The following is a 22,114-nucleotide window of genomic DNA, read 5'->3' on the forward strand; positions in this document are numbered from 1 at the left end:
TTATTGTTACAGGTTTCCAAATTAATGTTGGAGGGAGTTGTACTGTATGTAGTTTTGATTACTCCTTATGTCAAGTCTTGCGGGCCCATCTATTCAGTAATAAACCAGCATTGAAGCAAAGCGGTTGTTTTATTAAGCTCCGATATATCAATAGATCAAAGTCGTAGTACCTACTTTTTAATATTATTTATTTTTTATGTACCGTTTTTTTATATTTTTTGTTTTTTTTTATGTACTTACCTACTTTTGTTATATACATCTAACTATTATTTTCTTGTTTACTTTTTAAATTATTTACATTCTACATTTTATTACTTTTACTTATCACTACATAGTTTTTTATATTTACATTTATTTTTAGAAGATTAACTTTGTCTACATTTTTTGAAATATAATATAAGGTATACATACATTTTCATTTTAACGATGAGAAAGGTTTCCCATATATTTAAAATTAAAAACTATCTACAATTAAAAACTACCTGTAGGTAGATATACATGTTATTTTTTTTTATTTTCCTTTTATTTTTTATTTTTTTTTCTTTACCTTTTTTATGTATTAGATTGTACTTTATTTATGTAGGTACACTATCTATTTTAATTTTTGATTTAGTACTATTTTATATTCCTTATGGACTTTTTTTTACTTTTTATTTACTTAAAACAATTAATTTTTAGAAGATTAACGTTGTGTACCTACATTTTAAACTTATTTACTTTTTACATTTTTATTTTATCTTTACAACAATTATTATATTACAGAATGTCTTTATATACAACGTTCACAGCTTTTTTGTCATTAGACAATACAAACATGTTGTCTAATATCGTGATATCTCCTAAACTATATGTCTAAATAACACACTGTAAACTGCAAAAATAATCTAAATTAAATGCTCGTGATGATGAACTTACTTATTTTGATAAGGATATATGTATTATTGGTTATATCACCAGTTAAACATCACCCAACGAATTAAATGTTTTTTTAATACAGAAAAGTAGTTTTTGTGACTTAAATAAAAAAGCTGGATAATGTCATCGCGGACTTTTTTGTAGAACTAATAAAGACCAATGTTTTTGCTATACATTGTTCTTACTTGTATCCAACGGTATAAGCGGCGCACGCACAAATGCAATCTTCAATTAGATTTTTTTTCTGACTTCTTGGACATAAATCGCTATAACTCAGCTAATATAGTTTCAATGTATTTCAATTATATATAAAAACCTGTCGGAGAAAATACTCTTTCTATTAGTGAAAACCGCATCAAAATCCGTTGCGTAGTTTTAAAGTTTTATGCATACGAAGGGACTACAGACAAAATGGGCGACTTTGTTTTATACTATGTAGTGATGATGATGGCAACTCTGGTGAAAATCTTGTATTTAAATAAATAATTATATACGGGACAAATTACACAGATTGAGTTAGCCTCGAAGTAAGTTCGAGACTTGTGTTACGAGATACTAACTCAACGATACTATATTTTATAATAAATACTTATATAGATAAACATCCAAGGCCCAGGCCTATCAGAGAAAGTTCGTTTTATCATCATGGCCTGGCCGGGATTCGAACCCGGGACCTCCGGTGACACAGACAAGCGCACTACCGCTGCGCCATAGAGGCCGCTTGAGGTATTTCATAAGGTACTTTTTAGGAAGCAGTGCCGGCGACCAGAATTATATTTTTTTTTACAAACATACATACATTAATTACGTCTATATCCCTTGCGGGGATACAGAGCCACTAGTACTAGCCCATCGCCTACCCTATTCCTTAGATACCTCTTACGACATCCATGAAAAAGAGATGGAGTAGAATATAATTTTTCTATTGGCGCCGGCAACCACACGGCTTTTAAAGTTTTCGACTGCTTTTATTGTACTTTCAATTTTTAAAACAGAAAATAAATCTACGAATACTCTATAATGAGAGAGATATAATTATAAAAATCCCAGCATTGAATAAACAAGAAGACCGCACAGGGCCAAACATTTTAACTTAACAAAAACAAATTGACCGGCGTATTATTTTAATGTACGAGGGTGAATGCGGAAAATGTTTAGATTTCTTAATTAAAGTTGTGATAATGATGGACCGTGTCGGAGCTCCGAATTGGATCAGTTCACTTTTATGATGTGTATTCATTTTATTTGATATAAGTTTTAGCAAATTTTTAAACATTAAATCTGATGTTGTAAAATTTATTAGCCGTACGTTTGCTTTTTGTAAACGTTACCTTTCAAGGGTAAATTGTTAATTTCAAAGAATGATACATCAACAATGAAAATTACAACACCATAAAGCATGAAGCCTTTTCGAGACCCTTCGTTGGCCCTGTCTACCTCGTAAGAGATAACGATGTGATTACAAATGATTTGCATTTTATGTGTGTTTTAAATTTCGTCTACCAAACATCTTTCATGTCATTCGCAAAACATCAACTTTCATACGCAGTCATTAGAAAGCAGAATACTCTTTTTGCTGTGTGGTTTAAACCTAAAAAGCGCCCACAAAGTAACGGCTGCGTTTGAAGTTAGCGTTTGATTTGGGTGGCCACGTTCAATATTCCGGCCTCGTCTTCCCACGGGACCCTGATTCTGGATGTCGCTAATGTTTGGACACGTAGCCCCGTTGGCCGAACGTCCTAACAGGGATATATGACAGTTTGAGACTCGTATTTTATGATATAGGAAACTTGGATAAAGCTGGTGTCATAACGATTTAACTTATATCCGAAAGATCCGTCAATGGACAATAATTGGTACAGATCAATTGGTACTTATACATACATATGTATATACATATGGTCACGTCTATATCCCTTGCGGGGTAAACAGAGCCAACAGTGTGGAAAAGACTGAATGGCCACGTTCATCTATTTGGCTTAATGATAGAATTGAGAATCGAATTGTGACAGGTTGCTAGCCTATCGCCTAAAAAAGAATCCCAAGTTTGTGAGCTTATCCCATAGTCGCCTTTTACGACATCCATGGGAAAGAAATGGAGTGGTTCTATTCTTTTTTGTACTGGTGCCGGGAACCACACGGCACCAATACAAAAATTGGTATTTATAACTTCAATAATAAACTCTGGATTTATATATTATTATATTTATTGCCATATGGTTCCTGGCACGTAAAAACAGAGCCACTTCTTTTCTTTCTAACTACGGAATAAATGAATAGCCACATTATTCCAGTTCAGCTTTCAGCATAATCCAATATGGGTAAGGTTCCATCACGGCGGAGGTAGGATGGGAGTCGCTTCGTGTAAAAATCTGACTAATCCAATCCAGGGTCATGGTCAGAAGGCGCACCCCAGGCTCCTGTCCGGAGGGATGAGGATGTAAGCGGGATTTTTAATAAGAAGAAGAAGACTTATATATCCATACATCTATACTAATATTATAAAGCTGAAAAGTTGGTTTGTTTGTTTGAACGCGCTAATCTTAGGAACTTCTGGTTCGAATTGGAAAATTATTTGTTTTGTTGTTTTTATGTTGAATAGACCATTAATTGAGGAAGGCTTTAGGCTACCATCATAATATTAACATCACGCTGCAACTATTAGGAGCGAAGAAATAATGGAAAATGAGAAAAAAAAACGGGGGAAATTGTTCATTCTTCAGAGCTTCAATGATGTCCAATATAACTATTCCACGCGGACGAAGTCACGGGAACAGCTAGTCATATATACATATACATCCAAGACCAGTCACTAAAATGTCCTTTTTCCATTATGACCGGCATCGAACCTAAAATCTGTGGTACAAGAGATACAACCACTGCACCAAACAGCCCGTCTGATTATAAGCATAGATTGGTATTTATCTTTTTTTAATCTTGAACGAGATAAAGAACGGAACACAAATCATAAATTTCACTCGACAAAGTTTCTGCGAAACAAAAAAGTTTTCTTAAAACATTACGGTTTTCTGTGATCCTTGGCTCGTAAAATAAACGAAACTTATATTTAAAGCTAAAAGGATTTGTTATAGCCGTTGTAGATTTACGGAAGGAAGTATTTTACGGGCCTAACGAAATGAGACTGAAGACTTTTGTAATTAAAACTTTAGTGATGATAGTCAATGGGCTATTTTTCATTTTAAGACCCAGATTGGAGGAAAGAGTTAATTCCAAATTACACAAGAAGTACCAGGGTATTGTATAATAGATTTTGGCACATAAAAACATCAATAAATCAAACATCAAACGATCAAAAAAGAATAGCACCACCCCACCTCTTTCCCATGGATGTCGTAAAAGGCGACTAAGGGATAGGCTTTTTTAGACTATGGGCTAGCAACCTGTCACTATTTGGATCTCAATTCCATCATTAAGCCAAGCAACTGAACGTGGCCTTTTATTTAGTCTTTTCGGGACTATTGGCTCTGTCTACCCCGTAAGGGATATGGACGTGACTATACATATGTATGTATGTATGTGTAAAAACATCAATAATAGGTATATTCTGTTTTCTATACATTTATAGAATTCACCTGTACATCACTTCATATATTTGGGTGATGTGCATATATGTATGCATGCACATTACCCAGAAATACTCAAGAAAACTTAATGCGGTTCCAATTAATAAGTACTTGCAACAATCTTTTGGGCTAAAGCTATCAATTTAATATTTCAAATAGAAATACTGCAAGTAAAAACCGTAAAAATAAAAGACATTAAATAATTTAATAGTTGGCTACTGTTTGTGTTGACTGACAAAATCAACAAGAGGAAATAGTTGTGAGAACTTACATTTTTGATGCCTCTCTTCAAGGGCCTCTCCCCCTTCCACCACGTGACTAGCGCCTCGGGTCTGGAGCCCGTGGTCCTGCATTCAATCTCGTAGCTCCTGTCGGCGGAGAGATGGACGCTCTTGTTCAAAATCTGCACGGTGAGCGGTTTTACTGCAACAAACTGCGTTAGCAAGTGGCTGTTTCGAAGGTCTGATGAATAAGATCTGAGTAGTTCTTGCCCATAAAATATCTCTTGTTAATATCAAAGAAATTCAAGCTGATCAAGGAAACAGATACAGTCACTAAAGTTTTCATAATGTGTACCAGACCTTACTACTTTAAGTTTATCCTAAACGGAGCCAAAATCTTTCATGGGAAGAGTATTCGACACAATGATGACCCAGAGACGGACCCCTTCAGCTTCAGACCCCTGGTTCCTTCAGGTCTCAGCTTGAAGGGATTGTCGATGATAAGAATCAATCTTTCGACGATAGCATGACCTAGAGTTAGATCATCAACGCCTTGCTACTGTCAACTACTTGCTAGTGCGGTGTGGTTCCCGGCACCAATACAAAAAAGAATAGGACCACTCCCATTTCTTTCCCATGGATGTCGTAAAAGGCGACTAAGGGATGAGCTTACAAACTTGGGATTCTTTTTTAGGCGATGGGCTAGCAACCTGTCACTATTTGAATCTCAATTCTATCATTAAGCCAAATAGCTGAACGAGGTCATTCAGTATTTTTAAGACTGTTGGCACTGTCTAACCCGAAAGGGACATAGACGTGACCATATGTATGTATGCTACTGTCAAGGTGGCTCTCATGGCAGTAGACCTTCATTTAAAAAAAGTTACATAAGAATCTACTTACAGTTGATATCAAGTATAAGCACTTTAGTCTCTGGTGGCGCAAGGTTGGTATTGGAAGCCTGGCAGACCAGCCTCGCGTTGAGATGCTGTCGACCGATGTTAGGGAAGGTCAGGTTGTTAGACGTGGTCCCATCAGAGTTCAATTCGAAGGAATCGTCGATTACAGTGTTCTCGAGGTACCAGGTCACTCGCGGTTTTGGATCACCTGGAAGAGAACTTGTTTTGTGTAGTCATGCTGATGATGTTCTAGACATGACTTAGCCGTGTTCTAGTGACTCTTTTCTGAGATATGACCTTCAGTTTTGGAGGTTAGTCGAAAGTCGATTAGTGTAAGAACCTGACTTACACACTTCAGGATCATGAGAACAGATAAACCCCGAATTCCTCTCGATATGATGACCCACGAAGAAGATGACTCACTCCTGGATCATCGTCAAAGGTAGATTATCTGGGGTAGAACAACGTGACAAAAGGGTAATATAATAATAAGATATATAGAAAACACCTTAATTTAAAAACCCTTGAATTTACACACACGTATGACCATAAAATATAAACGACCTTACCACCAGATGTCTCACAAGTCAGCTCGATGGTGTCCCCTTCATTATAAGGCTCCAGCAATCGAGTAGCTTCTCTGGTTTTCGAGTCCAGAATGTTCGGTCTTTCGGGAGGAGCTGCAAGAAAAGTAATGATATATCTTCTTTATATCCATAACTATTAATATGCCGTGTGGTTCCCGGCACCAATACAAAAAAGAATAGGACCACTCCATCTCTTTCCCATGGATGTCGTAAAAGGCGACTAAGCGAAAGGCTTTCAAACTTGGGATTCTTTTTTAGGCGATGGGTTAGCAACCTGTCACTATTTGTATCTCAATTCTATCATTAAGCCAAATAGCTGAACGTGGCTATTCAGTCTTTTCAAGACTGTTGGCTCTGTCTACCCTGCAAGGGATATAGACGTGATCATTTGTATGTACATATGTATTAATATGTGGTATCCAGAACTAAGGTTAGAGATGTTGTTGTGGTCATAGCGGAGGGGCAGTAAAGGTACACATTGTTTCAATGGACTGTGAGCGATATATACGAAGACTGCTCGAGTGGCAACCACGTGCTTATTCACGACCGCATGGAAGGCCACCTATAAAATAGAAGGAAGAATCATGCGACACGTGGGACGAGATCGTACATATGTCGATTGCCCAAAACCGTCAGGACCACTTCTAGACCTAGGCCTCTTCCAATCTTCTCCACAGAAGATTCAAATCCACAGGCCCAAAAATGGACATAAAGGATGATAAAGATATAGAAGTATTACTTATTACTATTATTATGTATTACTTTAGTACTGCAGCAAATAAATAAGGCTCCCTAAATCTTCTTCCTACTTGCCTTGGTCAAAGTTACACCCTCTCTCTGGAGAGATGTCCGGGGTGCATCTATTACCTACCTATAATCCTGGATTAGATAAGTCAGTTTTTTCACGAAGAGATTCTTTCTTTCTTTCCATCTGACAATCGCAAACTTTGCAGAGAAACCTAACCCATAAAACATCATGGCATGGCAGAAACTGCATTAGAAGAATCTGCCTTAAGTCATCTTTTACGAGATCTATGAATAGAGACACGACCCCCATAGGGACCAAAGGTACGACAAGTTTCTCTGTATTATCGTTCTTGCCTTGGGAAGAGTTGGCAAATTACTCGTATTTAAGTACTCCATAAGAAAGTTTGCTAACGTCAATTTATACCTTATCGGCATAAAATAAGAGATATAATTGCGTAAACAAATAAATGATTATTCAAATAATTGTACAAATGTCTATGTATTTCCGAAGCGTGCAAATAATTGGAGTCATTTTCGGAAATTATTTATAGGTCTGCGGTCGATTGTTTATTAAATAATGGGTATCCTAAATTTCGTGCATTAATCTAAAACTTATAAGTGTGCCGCGTAATTAAAATTATTTTTCGGCAATCAATCATTCCTTCCAGTTCCTCGACGCTTAAATACTATAATTATTTGTGCAATATTCATTCATTCGTATAATCACGTCTATATCGTTTAGCTGTTAGGCTTAATGATAGAATTTAGCTTCAAGCCTACAAGAAGTTTATAAGCATTTCCCTTAGTAGCATTTTACGATATCCATGGAAAAAAATAGAGTGGTTCTATTCTTTTTTATATTGGTGCCGGGAACCACACTGTGCATTTGTGCAATATTTGTTCCATTTTCTTTAGCTAACATTCTTTTTCACCTTTTTTTTCTCCTACCTACCTACTGCGCTCCTTCTATGAAGTAAGCCTTATCCTTATCGCTTCAAGTCTTTTCCAAGAAAAACTAATTGAAATAAAGGTTATGAGGATAATGATGACTTTTATCCGAAAATACTTAAATCCCAAGAAAAAGCGAGGTATGAAAACATTACCGAAAAACAAACTCGACGGTTACAAATTACCTAAATATGATCTGAACAAAATGACGATCGTCTCAGTATAAATAACCTGCCACTTTGGTGATGTCTCCATTAATCAGTACACTCTTTGTTTCCAATGCCGAGTCATTGTTGATTCTGACACGAAATAAAGATGCTGGATCTGTTTTGGTGATTGCGTAGCTAATAACACTTGGAATTCTTCGTATTAATTCTATCATTAATCCATCAATTTCTGATGGCCTATCATTTTTCTCAAGACTTTTGGCTCTGGCTACCCCGCAAGGACTTTGGACAAGACTGTATACTTATATGTCTGTATGTTTTGTATGTGTGTATGAAATAAAAACAGATTTATTACCAAAATTTAAAATCTCAAATCTGAAACGTGAATAAATGTACAATGTCATTATTGCTTCTTATCATCCTCCGGCCGAAATTCGAACCTGGGACCTACTGTGTTACAGACAAGCGCACGACTGCTGCGCCACAGAGACCGTATGGATGAATTTATCAGTCTCGACAAAAAAAATTTTGGCATCTAAAAGTGTGTACAGACTATGTTACAATGTTGAATAACTCTGTTGCTTAATCTGATATTGGTTTAAAACATTGCAACATATAACAATACTGTAGGTACACTTTAGAATAACAATGTTATATTATTAAACATGTCTTGATCAAATTAAGGACGTCCTGGCAAAGGGTCAGGTCAATGGTACCTGAAACCGCCGAGCTCGCATGAAGAGAGTTATGAATGTGGATGAAGCGAAGGAAGTATGCAGAGATCGTGGCAAGTATAAGAAGATGTAGTCTCTGCCCACACTACCGGGAAAAAGGCGTGATTTTATGTATGTTCGTATGTATGTTCTATTACATTGGAAAGTAACAATAATAACCTGTTAAATATCTTAATACATAACATTTAGTGGCCACATTATTGAGACGTTGTTATTTTACATATTATGCTCTATAATCTTTAAAATTTTCAATCTTCCAGGAGCCTCCATAAATAACATCGTCAAGGTACCCGTCTGATCCCCGGGAATTAAATCCAAAAGAATAATAAAGACTGATGAACTCCAACAATGTCTCCGCAAAAGACAACGAAAAGTATTTTAATGTCGACAGGAATCCATTTATATCTTTTTTGACGACTTTCGCGTCTTATGTACTTGTCAGTCGAGAGATGAAATTACAAAGTTGTTTGAGCATCACTCGATTTTATAAAATGTTACGCATTCTAATATTCCATTGTCTAAGTATGGTGTACACTGTAGAGTTATATAGCCTAAAGCCTACCTCGATAAATGGTCTATTCAACACAAAAAGAATTTTTCAATTTGAACCAGTAGTGCCTGAGATTAGCGCGTTCAAACAAACAAACCTTCAGCTTTATAATATTAGTATAGATATTAGTTTGAATTGGGATACTGTAGTATTACATTTCATCAGTTCCACCAAAACATCTCACCCTGTCTCGGCAAATCATGGCGCGAGGCTGTTTCATGAATTTTTAATAAACACATTCTGATGAATACCAAACAGGGTGAATAAATAACTTTATTCTCTCCAAAGCGGGTATAGAACCTTTATGCAACTTTCAGAGTGTTTTAAAAAGCTAATGATGGCACTGAAGATAGCTTATACATACAAACATACTTATTGTCACGTCTATATCCATGAGTAATCATGATTCAATACGGGCTAGGTTTACCTCCAAAGGTTGCGGAGGTCAGATGGGAGTCGCTTGGGAGGTTGCGTAGGTTGCGGAGGTCAGATGGGCTCAGTCAACCCCGTAATGAATATAGACGTGACTTTATATATGTATATATGTAAACAACAAATTTAATTTGAGAAAATAAAAAAGCATTTCGTGATACATCTTTTCAACATTATTTTTTTATTGTTTTTTTTCATTGTGATTAGTTTGTTACCGCCTTTTTACTTCACTAACATGGCCGTAGTGTGATGTAAATCAAAATACATTGACATTCTACCCATACATACGAGTATTATGGACACGACTCATCTAAAAATCCAATCCAACTCGTTAGTGTTTCATTAAAATGTTCTCAATAATGTCGATTTTCCAATAAGTTTCCAATTCTCATTCTCCCGCCGAATAGCAACCTCCAATAAATTAGTTTCCCGCCGCCGAATGCCGCCGAACGCCGAATCTCCATTTTATTATGAAAATATGTTTGTTCGCTCATTTTTAGGTTAGAAAATCTTGGTAGCTATTTTCAATTGTTGTCTTCTTGATTTTGCTCGCGGTTTCTCTCACATTATTCACTGTAAATCGCATGGAAATAACTTAATAGGTTAAGATTTCTTTTTCTAATCAATAATTTCTTTGTTCAAACATAGTACCTACACACTTATATTTTTTTATTATAAATGCGCTCTTTCATGATTTTGAGTAAATTAATAAATAAATAACATGATCTATAAATCGATAGACTGCGATTACATCTATGCACATGCAATGATTCTCGCAAACATTTTTCGCTTCATCAACATTCATCACTCTTTTCTGCATGAAAAGAGAGAGAGCATTCATCGGTTTAAGGCATTTAAACCTTAACTTCTTCAGTAAACACTTTATTAGTCTTTCTCTATTTCCCCTTTTCTTCTTCTTCTATTAGTTTAAACCTATCCTAAATTTGTACAAGGATAATATTATGCTTTTAATTTCCCTTCTTTTAATTAAAGTTTAATGTTTATGGAAAACTACTTTACCCTTTACCTGATAGGCCACGTTCAGCCGTTTGGCATAATGATAGAATTGAGATTAAAATAGTGACAGGTTGCTAGCCCATCGCCTAAAAGACGAATCTCAAGTTTATAAGCCTATCCCTCAGTCGCCTGTTACGACATCCATGGGAAAGAGGTGGAGTGGTCCTATTCTTTTTTGATGTTTGATTTATTAATGTTGTATGTATTTTTTTATTGGTGCCAGGAACCACACGGCACAGATATTTGAAGAAGTTTCATTCAGTAGATAACGCGTGAAAAAACAACATACAAATAAACTTACTTTCGCATTTATAATGGGTACTAGTTGAGTTCCCTCCCCCTTCCGTGTCCTCCGTCTCATTATATTTGTTGGCGGTTATACAAACACATTCCCCAGGGGATCAGTTTAATTTCCTCTCGTGTCAATATTGGCGGTTACCTTTCTCAGTTCAATTTCATATTATACACGATGAGACAAAGAAAACATTGTTACATTAGCTTTTAACCGCAGCTTCGCAAAAAAGATGCGGTGAAATTATTACCATTTACAAAAAGCGACGAATTAAACGTCACCTACAAAAAGCAAAGAATCAAACGCCACGTACAAAAAGACTGGTGGCTCTGTCTACCCCGCTAGGGATATAGACGTGATCATATGTATGTATGTATGTCACAATGATCCGTGGTCACTGAGCGGCTGAAAACCAGCGGGGTACTACTCCTTCTGCACGGTAGAATGTTCTTCTACGACCAAGTTAATAAATAAATAATAAATAAATATATACGGGACAAATTACACAGATTGAGTTAGCCGCGATGTAAGTTCGAGACTTGTGTTACGAGATACTAACTCAACGATACTATATTTTATAATAAATACTTATATAGATAAACATCCAAGACCCAGGCCAATCAGATCGCTTGATAATTGTCAAATTTTTTGGTTTCACAACATTGGTTGACGTCAAATAAATTACTTAAAACTAAGTTTACTGCCGCTTCCAAAGCGTCAGTGCGGAAGAAGCTGTTACAAACTGCACTGCAGCATTTTCTTCAACAACGTCAACTTCACAAATATCCAAACTTAGAATAGAATGTGGACGAGAGAATACATTGTTCAGATTAATATATTTATTTTAATAATAATATGTATGTATGTATATATACATATATACATACATACATATAGTCACGTCTATATCCCTTGCGGGGTAGACAGAGCCAACAATCTTGAAAAGACTGAATGGCCACGTTCAGCTATTTGGCTTAATGATAGAATTGAGATTCAAATAGTGACAGGTTGCTAGCCCATCGCCTCAAGAAGAATCCCAAGTTTGTAAGCCTATCCCTTAGTCGCCTTTTACGACATCCATAGGAAAGAGATGGAGTAGTTCTATTCTTTTTTCTATTGGCGCCGGGAACCACACGGCAACCGCCTACTTAATGATTCTGATTTCTGATTCCTTTCAGTCTTTTCGAGACTGTTGGCTCTGTCTACCCCGCTAGGGATATAGACGTGATGACAGGTATGTATGTATGTATAATCTTTAAAATTTCAATCTTCCAGGAGCCTCCATAAATAACATCGTCAAGGTACCCATCTGATCCCCGGGAATTAAATCCAAAAGAATAATAAAGACTGATGAACTCCAACAATGTCTCCGCAAAAGACAACGAAATGTGTGTAAGTAGGTAGGCGGTAGCTTACTTATAACAGTGAAGTTGACCCTGACATTCCTCGTGGAGGACTTGGCAAAGTCGACCCTGCAGCGGTACATGCCGGCGTCTGCGGCATGTACGTCGTCCACGAAGAGTGCTGCCGGCTTGGACTGGGCGCGGAAGAACGCCCGGGAACCGAACCCGGCACTGGAAGACCATAATCTTGGGAGGGAGCCGGGCCGGTGGCGGACGTCGTAGCTGTGAAGAAATTAAGTGGTTACATACATATACATATATATATATATAACGGCCTCTGTGGCGCAGCGGTAGTGCGCTTATCTGTGTCACCGGAGGTCCCGGGTTCGAATCCTGGCCAGGGCATAATGAGAAACGAACTTTCTCTGACTGGCCTGGGTCTTGGATGTTTATCTAGGTATATAAGTATTTATTCTAAAAGTATTTTTTTAATACTTTTAGATACATGTATGTATGTATGTATTTTTTTAATTGACCTATGTCTTGAATATTTATACATACATACATACATATTGTCACGTCTATATCCCTTGCGGGGTAGCCAGAGCCAACAGTCTTGAAAAGACTGAATGGCCACGCTCAGCTATTGGCTGGATATTTATCTATACAATTATAAGTATTTATTATAAAACATTCAAACAAATGTACACAGAATTTACGAGTATATGAGAATATAGTTTATTTATCAAATGATATGATGAAGTATATACATATAGTCACGTCTATATCCCTTACGAGGTAGACAGAGCCAACTATTTTGAAAATACTGAAAGGCCACGATCGTGTGTATAGCTTAACGATGAAACCGAGTATCATGTCGCTAGCTCGTCGCCTACACGAATAATCCCAAGTTTATAAGTTTAGTCGCCTTTTACGACATCCACGGGAATTCTAAAGTGCCAGAAACCACCTAGAACTTTAGATTTAGGCAAGGATAAAGTGTCTTAGTATTTTCAAGCAAGTAAACATCTTAGGAAGTATGCATGTGGCAAGTGGAAAGATGTAGTCTCTGCCTACCACTCCGGGGAAATGGCGTGATTTTATGTGTGTAGAATAGAATAGGTTTAGAATAGATTTATTTTCAAAATTGGATACAAGGTATCACTTATTGACATCACATAACTTAAATCTAATTATAACTACTACCGCTTCCAAAGCGCATGTGTAGAAGAAGCGGCGGAACAAACTACACTGCAGCATTTTCATCGGACGTCAATTTACAAATATAGATCTCTTAAATCTAAATCGTGGACGAATGCACATTGTCTACATTAAAAAACATGAATGAATGTAGAACTAATTAAGTCAATACGTATATTTCGTCGAATAAAATAAAAAAATAAAGACAAAATAAAATATGTACATACTGAACAAATTATGTCAAGATCATGTCAAAAATACACAAGCATTTAAAAGGGCCATTATGTCAAGATGTATGCATGTAAACATACTTCATAACACTCAAGTATAACCCGCAATAACCAAACTAGTAACGAATTTACAAAGTACATGTATAATTACCACGAAACAGAAAACTGAACCAAAAGGAAGTGAAATTTCAAAGACCATCATGAATAATTAAATATTCCCGCTTTCAATCAAATGTCAAGGGGATTTACAATTCCTGACGAAATAAGCCTTAAAATGGCTATTATGGCACGTGTTACAAGGTGTGCCGTGTGGTTCCCGCCACCAGTATAACAAAAAAGAATAGGACCACTCCATTTCTTTCCCATGGATGTCGTAAAAGGCGACTAAGGGGGGTCTGTTGTAAAGGGCTTACAAACTTGGGATTCTTGTTTTAGACGATGGGCTAGCAACCTGTCATTATTTGAATCTCAATTCTATCATTAAGCCAAATAGCTGAACGTGGCCGATCAGTCTTTTCAAGACTGTTGGCTCTGTCTACCCTACAAGAGATATACAAATGGTGACATATATGTATGTATGTTGACATCAATCCGCCTGAGCAGGGTAGATAAAATCACCTCAGAGGTGGCGCACGTCAGCTGAAACAATACATTACATCTTTCCACTTGCCACGATCCCTGCATACTTCTTTCGCATCATCCACATTCATAACTCTCTTCATGCAAGCTCGGAGGTATGGCACTCCAATCTTGACCAGAATTTTAACCAGAAAGTGTGCGATTTGGTCAAGATACATTCATCAAGGCCTTCTCACTCAAACATTCCCATATCTTTGTACTAGCTGTGCCCGCGACTTCGTCCGCGTGGAGTAGTTATTTTGGGCATCATTAAAGCCAAGCTCAAGGATGAATAATTTTCCCCGTATTTTTCACATATTCCATTATTTCTTCGCTCCTTGTAGTTGCAGCGTGATGTTATATTGCCTAAAGACTTCCTCAATAAATGGTCTATTCAACGCAAAAATATTTTTCAATTCGAACCAATAGTTCTTGAGATTAGCGCGTTCAAACAAACAAACTCTTCAGCTTCATAATATTAGTATAGATGAATTTTCATAATTGTGAACGATTTTTTCAAAGAAAATTAGTTTAGTCCAATTTAATATGCTGCCAAGATTAGTGCGTGGGCGTACCGACGTCATTGGGAAGATTGTTTATTCATTAATTTGAAAAAAGTCTTTACAAGCCGGACGTCGTGGTTATACACAGACTACCATAATATTAAATATTATGTAAATGTGAAAGCTTTTATTAATGAAAAATTGTGACTGCAGTTCACTCGAGTTAAAATGAAATTCTCATTTACCCCATTCCTACCTATAAGAATTGTAAGAGTAATAAAAGTCGGTTGCGGTCGAGCAATGATACATTTTTTACTACGCGTTGAAAATCGTGAAGATTTCAAATAAAATATTTAGCCTATATTAGTGCTGAAGGTTTTGTCTGTCTCTGTGCCAAATATCATCAAAATCGGTCCAGTCGTCTCGAGTTTATTTATTTCATAATATAAGTATGGACAGTATTAAAATTTAAAGTTTAAAATTAAATTAAAATTACAAGTATACATTTGGTTATATTAAACGTAACTTGTACCTAAGTATATTAACATAGGTACTTAACTAGAATATTAAACGTACATATTTAAAATCACGTGTATATCCCTTGCGGGGATAAAAAACTATATATATTACACTATGATAAACGTATATTTTAATAAATGAAAATGCAATAACAAAGGAATCAAAATGCGAGCATGAAATTTTCAAAATCCTCACTACATCGAGCCTCAAGACAAATTTATTCTATTACGACCTACTTGCTAACAAGTGGGTTATAAATTATTGAACGCGATGTGTTTGGAAGAAACTTGGTATGGTGTAGAAATACATATGTATGATATTCACGGCGTATTATTTTCTCCTGAAACTAGTAATTATTTTGTTTTGTGTAGGTATAAATATATTTATTTAGTTTGAACCCACATAAAGTTCTCTGTCAGACCCAATGGTCGACTGGTATATAATGATTCTAGCATTAAGTCTGCCAATTTTGCTATACATTTGTATTTTGCCGTGTGGTTCCCGGCACCAATAAAAAAAAGAATAGGACCACTCCATCTCGTTCCCATGGATGTCATAAAAGGCGACTAAGGGATAGGCTTATAAACTTGGGATTCTTCTTTTAGGCGTTGGGCTAGCAACCCGTCAATATTTGAATCTCAATTCTATCATTAAGCCAAACAGCTGAACGTGGCCTATCAGTCTTTTCAAGACCGTTGGCTCTGTCTACCCCGTAAGGGATAAAGACGTGATCATATGTATGTATGTATGTTGTATTTTGTATAATACGCCCGCAGCTCCGTCTGATTAAAACGAATAATGCCTTTAGTTGTCGTTCCCGCGGGAATTTCGGGAAATCCTCTGTTAGTGAACCCCTAGATCATATAATAAAACTACATTCATAATTTGCCGTGCCGTGTGGTTCCCGGCACCAATACAAAAAAGAATAGGACATGACTCAAATATTTATAAATATTCTTTTTTTAGGCGATGGGTTAGCAACCTGTCACTATTCGAATCTCAATTCTATCTTAAATCCAAATAGCTGAACGTGGCCTATCAGTCCGCTCAAGACTGTTGGCCCTGTCTACCCCGCAAGGGATATAGACGTGATTATATGTATGTATGACTCAAATAATGTGTGTGGTTATAGTTACCTGTAAATGGGTTCCCCACTGTCCTCAACTCTGAACCACAGCACCATGGACACATTGTCATCGGCTGACAAAGGCTGAATGTCACAAGGTAAGGCTGCCTTCTTGCCTAGAACGCCCTCCACGTGCGACAATGGTGCTGCAACAAAACAATGCTTTGTTCAATTTCAATCAAGTGCCGTGTGGTTCCCGGCACCAATACAAAAAAGAATAGGACCACTCCATCTCTTTCCCATGAATGTCGTAAAAGGCGACTAAGGGATAGGCTTACAAACTTGGGATTCTTTTTAGGGCGATGGGCTAGCAACCTGTCACTATTTGAATCTCAATTTTATCTTAAAGCCAAATAGCTGAACGAGTGTGTAAACGAGAAGTGAGGGAACCACACGGCAGGGTTAAGGTTAATTAATAAGGTTTAATTATAAGGTAAAACGAGACGATTGTTTTTCGCGTGATAAAAACGGCGTGCCTTTCTACGGGGACTGATAGTCGATTCACGAACATTGTTAAGCCTTACCTTCCTTCTTTCTCTTATTCTGGGCTCAAAGAGAGAGAGATAGAGAGGGAAGTCAAGACATATGCTTTGTCTTTCATCGTTGGTGTCATAACTGGGTAGTTACGTTAGTTGGAGTAAACGTGCTGCAAGTCTATAGATGTCCATCTTAATTAGATACCTACTAGCTTTCAGCTCCGCTCATGTTAAAAATCTCCCGTAAATTTGGAAATAACCAAAAAAGTAGACTTAAAAACATGAACTGTCTATCAATAATACCACAACAGGTGTTGAATCAGTATTACGCTGGATACCTACATATAAAAGTGTATTGTCTTATCTTGACCAACCCTTTTTTTAAGAACAGAACAGAACCTAATATTTTAAAGTCAATATATTTCAAACTTGTTGTCCTATCTCGCAAACAATATGGAGCCATAGTTTCTCTTGTTTATTGTCAAATTTCAAGGAACACAACATATTGCAGTACCGACTCCGGCACCTTTCTCATCACGACACAAAGCGCCTTCTTCACGACGTCAATAAGGCCAACAAACCCGTGTAATGTCGAACTAGTTTTGACAGCAACCCTAAAAGGTTAAACAGGGCGAGTTAACTGGCCCAGTCAGATTCTGAAAGGCATCTCTGACAATCGGTGTGTCTGCAAAACTGTTCAGAATATATCTTAAAATACATATAATCACGTCTATATCCCTTGCGAAGTAGAAAGAGCCAACAGTCTTGAAAAGACTGGTAGGCCACAATCAACTGTTTGGCTTTATGATGGAATTGAGATTCAAATAGTGATAGGTTGCTAGCCCATCGCTTAAAAGAAGAATCCCAAGTTTATAGGCCTATCCCTTAGTCGCCTTTTACGACATCCATGGGAACGAGATGGAGTGGTCCTATTCTTTTTTTTAATTGGTGCCGAGAACCACACGAATATATATAAGTATATATCTTAACTAATTTATTTTCCAGATTGTCCAACCAAAAAAGCAAATATCGGTCATTTGCTTTTAAAGAGCTTTTGATTAGCATAAATTTAATGAAACAAAAAGCCACTTACGACTCGAAAGAGAAGTCTTTGTCATAAAAATCAGTATAAGGATTAATATTAATCCGATTTCTTCGGTCTCTGTACAACTACTATCATTATGTTTATTTTATTATTTATTTATTTTTTGGGACAAATTACACAAATTGAGCTAGCCTCGAAGTAAGTTCGAAACTTGTGTTAACTCAACGATACTATATTTTAGAATAAATACTTATATACCTCGACAAACATCCAAGACACAGGCCAGTCAGAGAAAGTTCATTTCTCATCATGCCCTGGCCGGGATTCGAACCCGGAACCTCCGGTGACACAGACAAGCGCACTACCGCTGCCCCACGGAGGCCGTATGTGATCGCATCATGCACATTATGTGATCGCATCATGCAAGTGTCATGTGCAAGTGAGGTCAAGTCTATACCACTTATGGCTCTATCGACTGTCCATGTATCCTCGCCGAATCACGTGAGGACTACTGTCGCATTTGATTTCTCTTACAGCACATCCTTTCTTAACATCAATAAAGTACATACATACATATATATAGTCACGTCTATAACCCTTGCGGGGTAGACAGGGTCAACAGTCTTGAAAAGACTAAATGGCTACGTTCAGCTATTTGGCTTAATGATAGGATTGAGATTCAAATAGTGACAGGTTGCTAGCCCATCGCCTAAAAAAAGAATCCCAAGTTTGTAAGCCTATTCCCTTGGTCGCCTTTTACGACATCCATGGGAAAGAGATGGAGTGGTCCTATTCTTTTTTGTATTGGTGCCGGGAACCACACGGCAGCATCAAGAAAGTATTTACAAGTAATTGTCTATTGTCAAATTGACTCGCCTAGTGTAAACTCGGTCTAAAGAACCCTGTGCGGTTCCCTCGAGTGGAAGCTCACCCCTTTTTTGACTATATTAAATCTTTACTAGCTGTCTACTGTCAAATCGACTCGCCCAGTGTAACCCCGTGCTAAGTAACCCTACACCGTGCGATCGCCTCGGGCGGTAACCGTCGCCTGTCACGCCTGGCGAGGACGGCCGTTCACTCCAGATATCTGATATTGTAAGTTTTATTAAATTCAAATTTCTCTTATAAGGGTTCCGTTTTTTTTTTAATATATGTGAGTATTTGTGGCAGAGCGTTAACAGACTTACTCCTGAGTCTCGATAAAATAAGTGTAAAAGTTGTGGGCTAAAATAAGTAACATAAAAATACTACATTCATACATACATATAATCACGTCTATATCCCTTGCGGGGTAGACAGAGCCAACAAAGCCTTGTAAAGACTGATAGACCAAGTTCAGCTATTTGGCTTTAAGATAGAATTGAGATTCAAATAGTGACAGGTTGCTAGTCCATCGCCTAAAAGAGGAATCCCAAGTTTATAAGCCTATCCCTTAGTCGCCTTTTACGACATCCGTGGGAAAGAGATGGAATGGTCCTATTCTTTTTTGTACTGGTCCCGGGAAACACACGGCACATAAAAATACTTCTTCAATAAAATTATTTGTCCTAACAAAAATTCACTTAAATTCAAATTAATTATTTCAGACCGCCGCAGTTAGTATAGAAAAGACCTTACAAAACTCCATTTAAATTTAGAAATAATATGTACACTAATGCGCTTGCATCGCAAAAAAAATGTGTTTTACAATAAATACTTTTGCTTGTAAAACTGACTACGGACTAAAAGAACTAACATTAAATTTTTACGAACGTTTTATCAGACTGCAAATGTAAACAATCAATTCTAACAAGGGGGCCAAAAAAACAGTCTATTACCAGAAACTACTCCCTGTAGACCTAAGGGATCTTTGGGATCATTCGTCCAATTAATTCCAGTCAGAACAGATGTGTCCCGTTTAGACCTGAACTCGATATTTATTGGGACTCCTTTCACTTTTGCCATTTCAGCTATTTAGCCAGCAATTAATCATTGGCAAAATGTGTATTATGTATTTTTAGCAATCAATAATGTGTTAACTTGAAAATCATTTTTAATGTACATGATAATCATTAATACTTTTAATTTTTCATCCTGTGACCATACAAAATCGGTATGATCGCATTAATTCCCGTTTGCATACATAATAATAATTTATAATTATCCCTGGGGAACAAGGTCCAACCCGTAGAAACTATAAATGCGCGGTCTACAATCTCCGCTGCTTTTTATTGGCTGATGATTTTGCATACTTCGCCGTGATTGGCTGAGGGCGTGTGACGTCAATAAGTCACCACAATTGCAGTCTTTTCGAAATTTTTAGCTCTGTCTACCCACTTAAGGTAAAGAAGATAAAATGGGAACCCTACAATACTATAAGGCAGGAATAATATAGTATTTTATGTAACTACTAGCTTTTGCTCGCGACTTCGTCCGCGTGGTGTCCATACAAATATTAATGCCCTCTTTTAACCCATTTCCTTTTTTTTTAATAAAAAGCCTATATTTTTCCTCAGGGTCAACTCTATCTCTGTACTAAATTTCATCAAAACTGCTCAATGGATTAAGTGTAACAGACAGACAGAGTTAAATACTTTCGCATTTATAGGAATACAGCGAAACTAATTTGTTAGTTTCTAACTTTAAGGGTGTAGTACATCATAACACCAACTAAGGCAATTAGTAAACTACAAGTAGTTTATACAGTGTCCAGTCAACCCTTCTGTACAGCCCTTTAAATGGTGTGGCGTTTTAGTAAAACGTCGCAGGTAAGAGAAATGAGAGATCAGTGGGTTGGTACCTAACCTACATACATACATACATTATGGTCACGTCTATATCCCATGCGGGGTAGACAGAGCCAACAGTCTTGAAGACTAAATGGCCACGCTCAGCTATTTGGCTAAATGATAGAATTGATATTCAAATAGTGACAGGTTGACACTAGCCCATCGCCTAAAAGAAGAATCCCAAGTTTATAAGCCTATCCCTTAGTCGCCTTTTACGACATCCATGGGAAGAAGATTTAGTGGTCCTATTCTTTTTTGTATTGGTGCCGGGAACCACACGGCACACCTACCCTAACCTACCTAACATCAATTTCTGGAGCCTATACAATAATAGGGTCCGATTGAGAACCTCCTCTTTTTTTTAAAGTGGGTTAAAAATACGGTTAAAAACACACGTTGACGCATCTAACCCAAAAGTAAGTGGGAGCTTAAATCTTTGTGGGAAAAGGCACGACCAATGGCTTAATGTAACAAAGAACCTTTATCAAACATTTATATTGCAAGTGATACGTAGTGTTTATATAAGAGAACACGTATGTTCGCCTACGGATTACAGTTAAAATTGTACTCACAAGTTTATTCTGAACTAACTGTTGCTCACGACTTTGTACTGGTGATTCAAAATTAAAAATTTTTATTCATTATTACAGGATACTACTTATCGCTTAGTACTTTTGGGTTTCACAACATTGGTTGACGTGGCGAATAAATTTCTTAAAACTAAGTTTACTGCCACTTCCAAGGCGTCAGTGCAGAAGAAGCGGTAACAAACTGCACTGGTGAATTGTTCGAGTATCTCAATTTCAATATATTGATACTAGATTTTGCACGGGGCTCTCAGTGGGATATCGAAGGAAAAAGTACTCTGTGTGAGAACGCGGGTTTTCGACTGTACGCATACCAAAGTTCTTTCGAATCGTCCAAGTGGATTAGCTGTGAAAGCGGAACAGACAGACAGACTTTCGTATTTATAATACTTGTAAGGGATTGAAATTGAAAATTTAAATTTTACGCAGCCCAATAAAAATTGCAAAATCGTCGGTGGTCAAATCGGTAAGGTGCCCGGTTAAAATGCGTGATGCGCATAAAGTGATCTGATCAGGTTAAATTCCCTCATCGGCCATGTACCAATGACTATTTTCGATGTAATAACTGATAGTCTTACGGTGAGGGAACACATCAGGGAACCTACA

At 37.0% G+C, this 22,114-nt stretch overlaps 1 protein-coding gene across 1 annotated transcript in view; it reads right to left on the reverse strand.

Moving 5' to 3' along the window:
* Positions 1–22,114, reverse strand: part of LOC106136666 (nephrin) — an 84,879-nt gene that overhangs the window by 30,238 nt on the left and 32,527 nt on the right. Inside the window, exons 2-6 of the mRNA XM_060949186.1 lie at positions 16,643–16,778; positions 12,510–12,718; positions 6,189–6,299; positions 5,624–5,827; positions 4,771–4,922 (exon numbers count right to left, since the gene is read on the reverse strand). Of these exons, the coding sequence (XP_060805169.1) occupies positions 4,771–4,922; positions 5,624–5,827; positions 6,189–6,299; positions 12,510–12,718; positions 16,643–16,778 (812 nt within the window). The remainder of the gene's footprint in view (positions 1–4,770; positions 4,923–5,623; positions 5,828–6,188; positions 6,300–12,509; positions 12,719–16,642; positions 16,779–22,114) is intronic.

This window comes from Amyelois transitella, chromosome 18 (assembly GCF_032362555.1).
Source record: "Amyelois transitella isolate CPQ chromosome 18, ilAmyTran1.1, whole genome shotgun sequence".
Lineage (NCBI taxonomy): Eukaryota > Metazoa > Arthropoda > Insecta > Lepidoptera > Pyralidae > Amyelois > Amyelois transitella.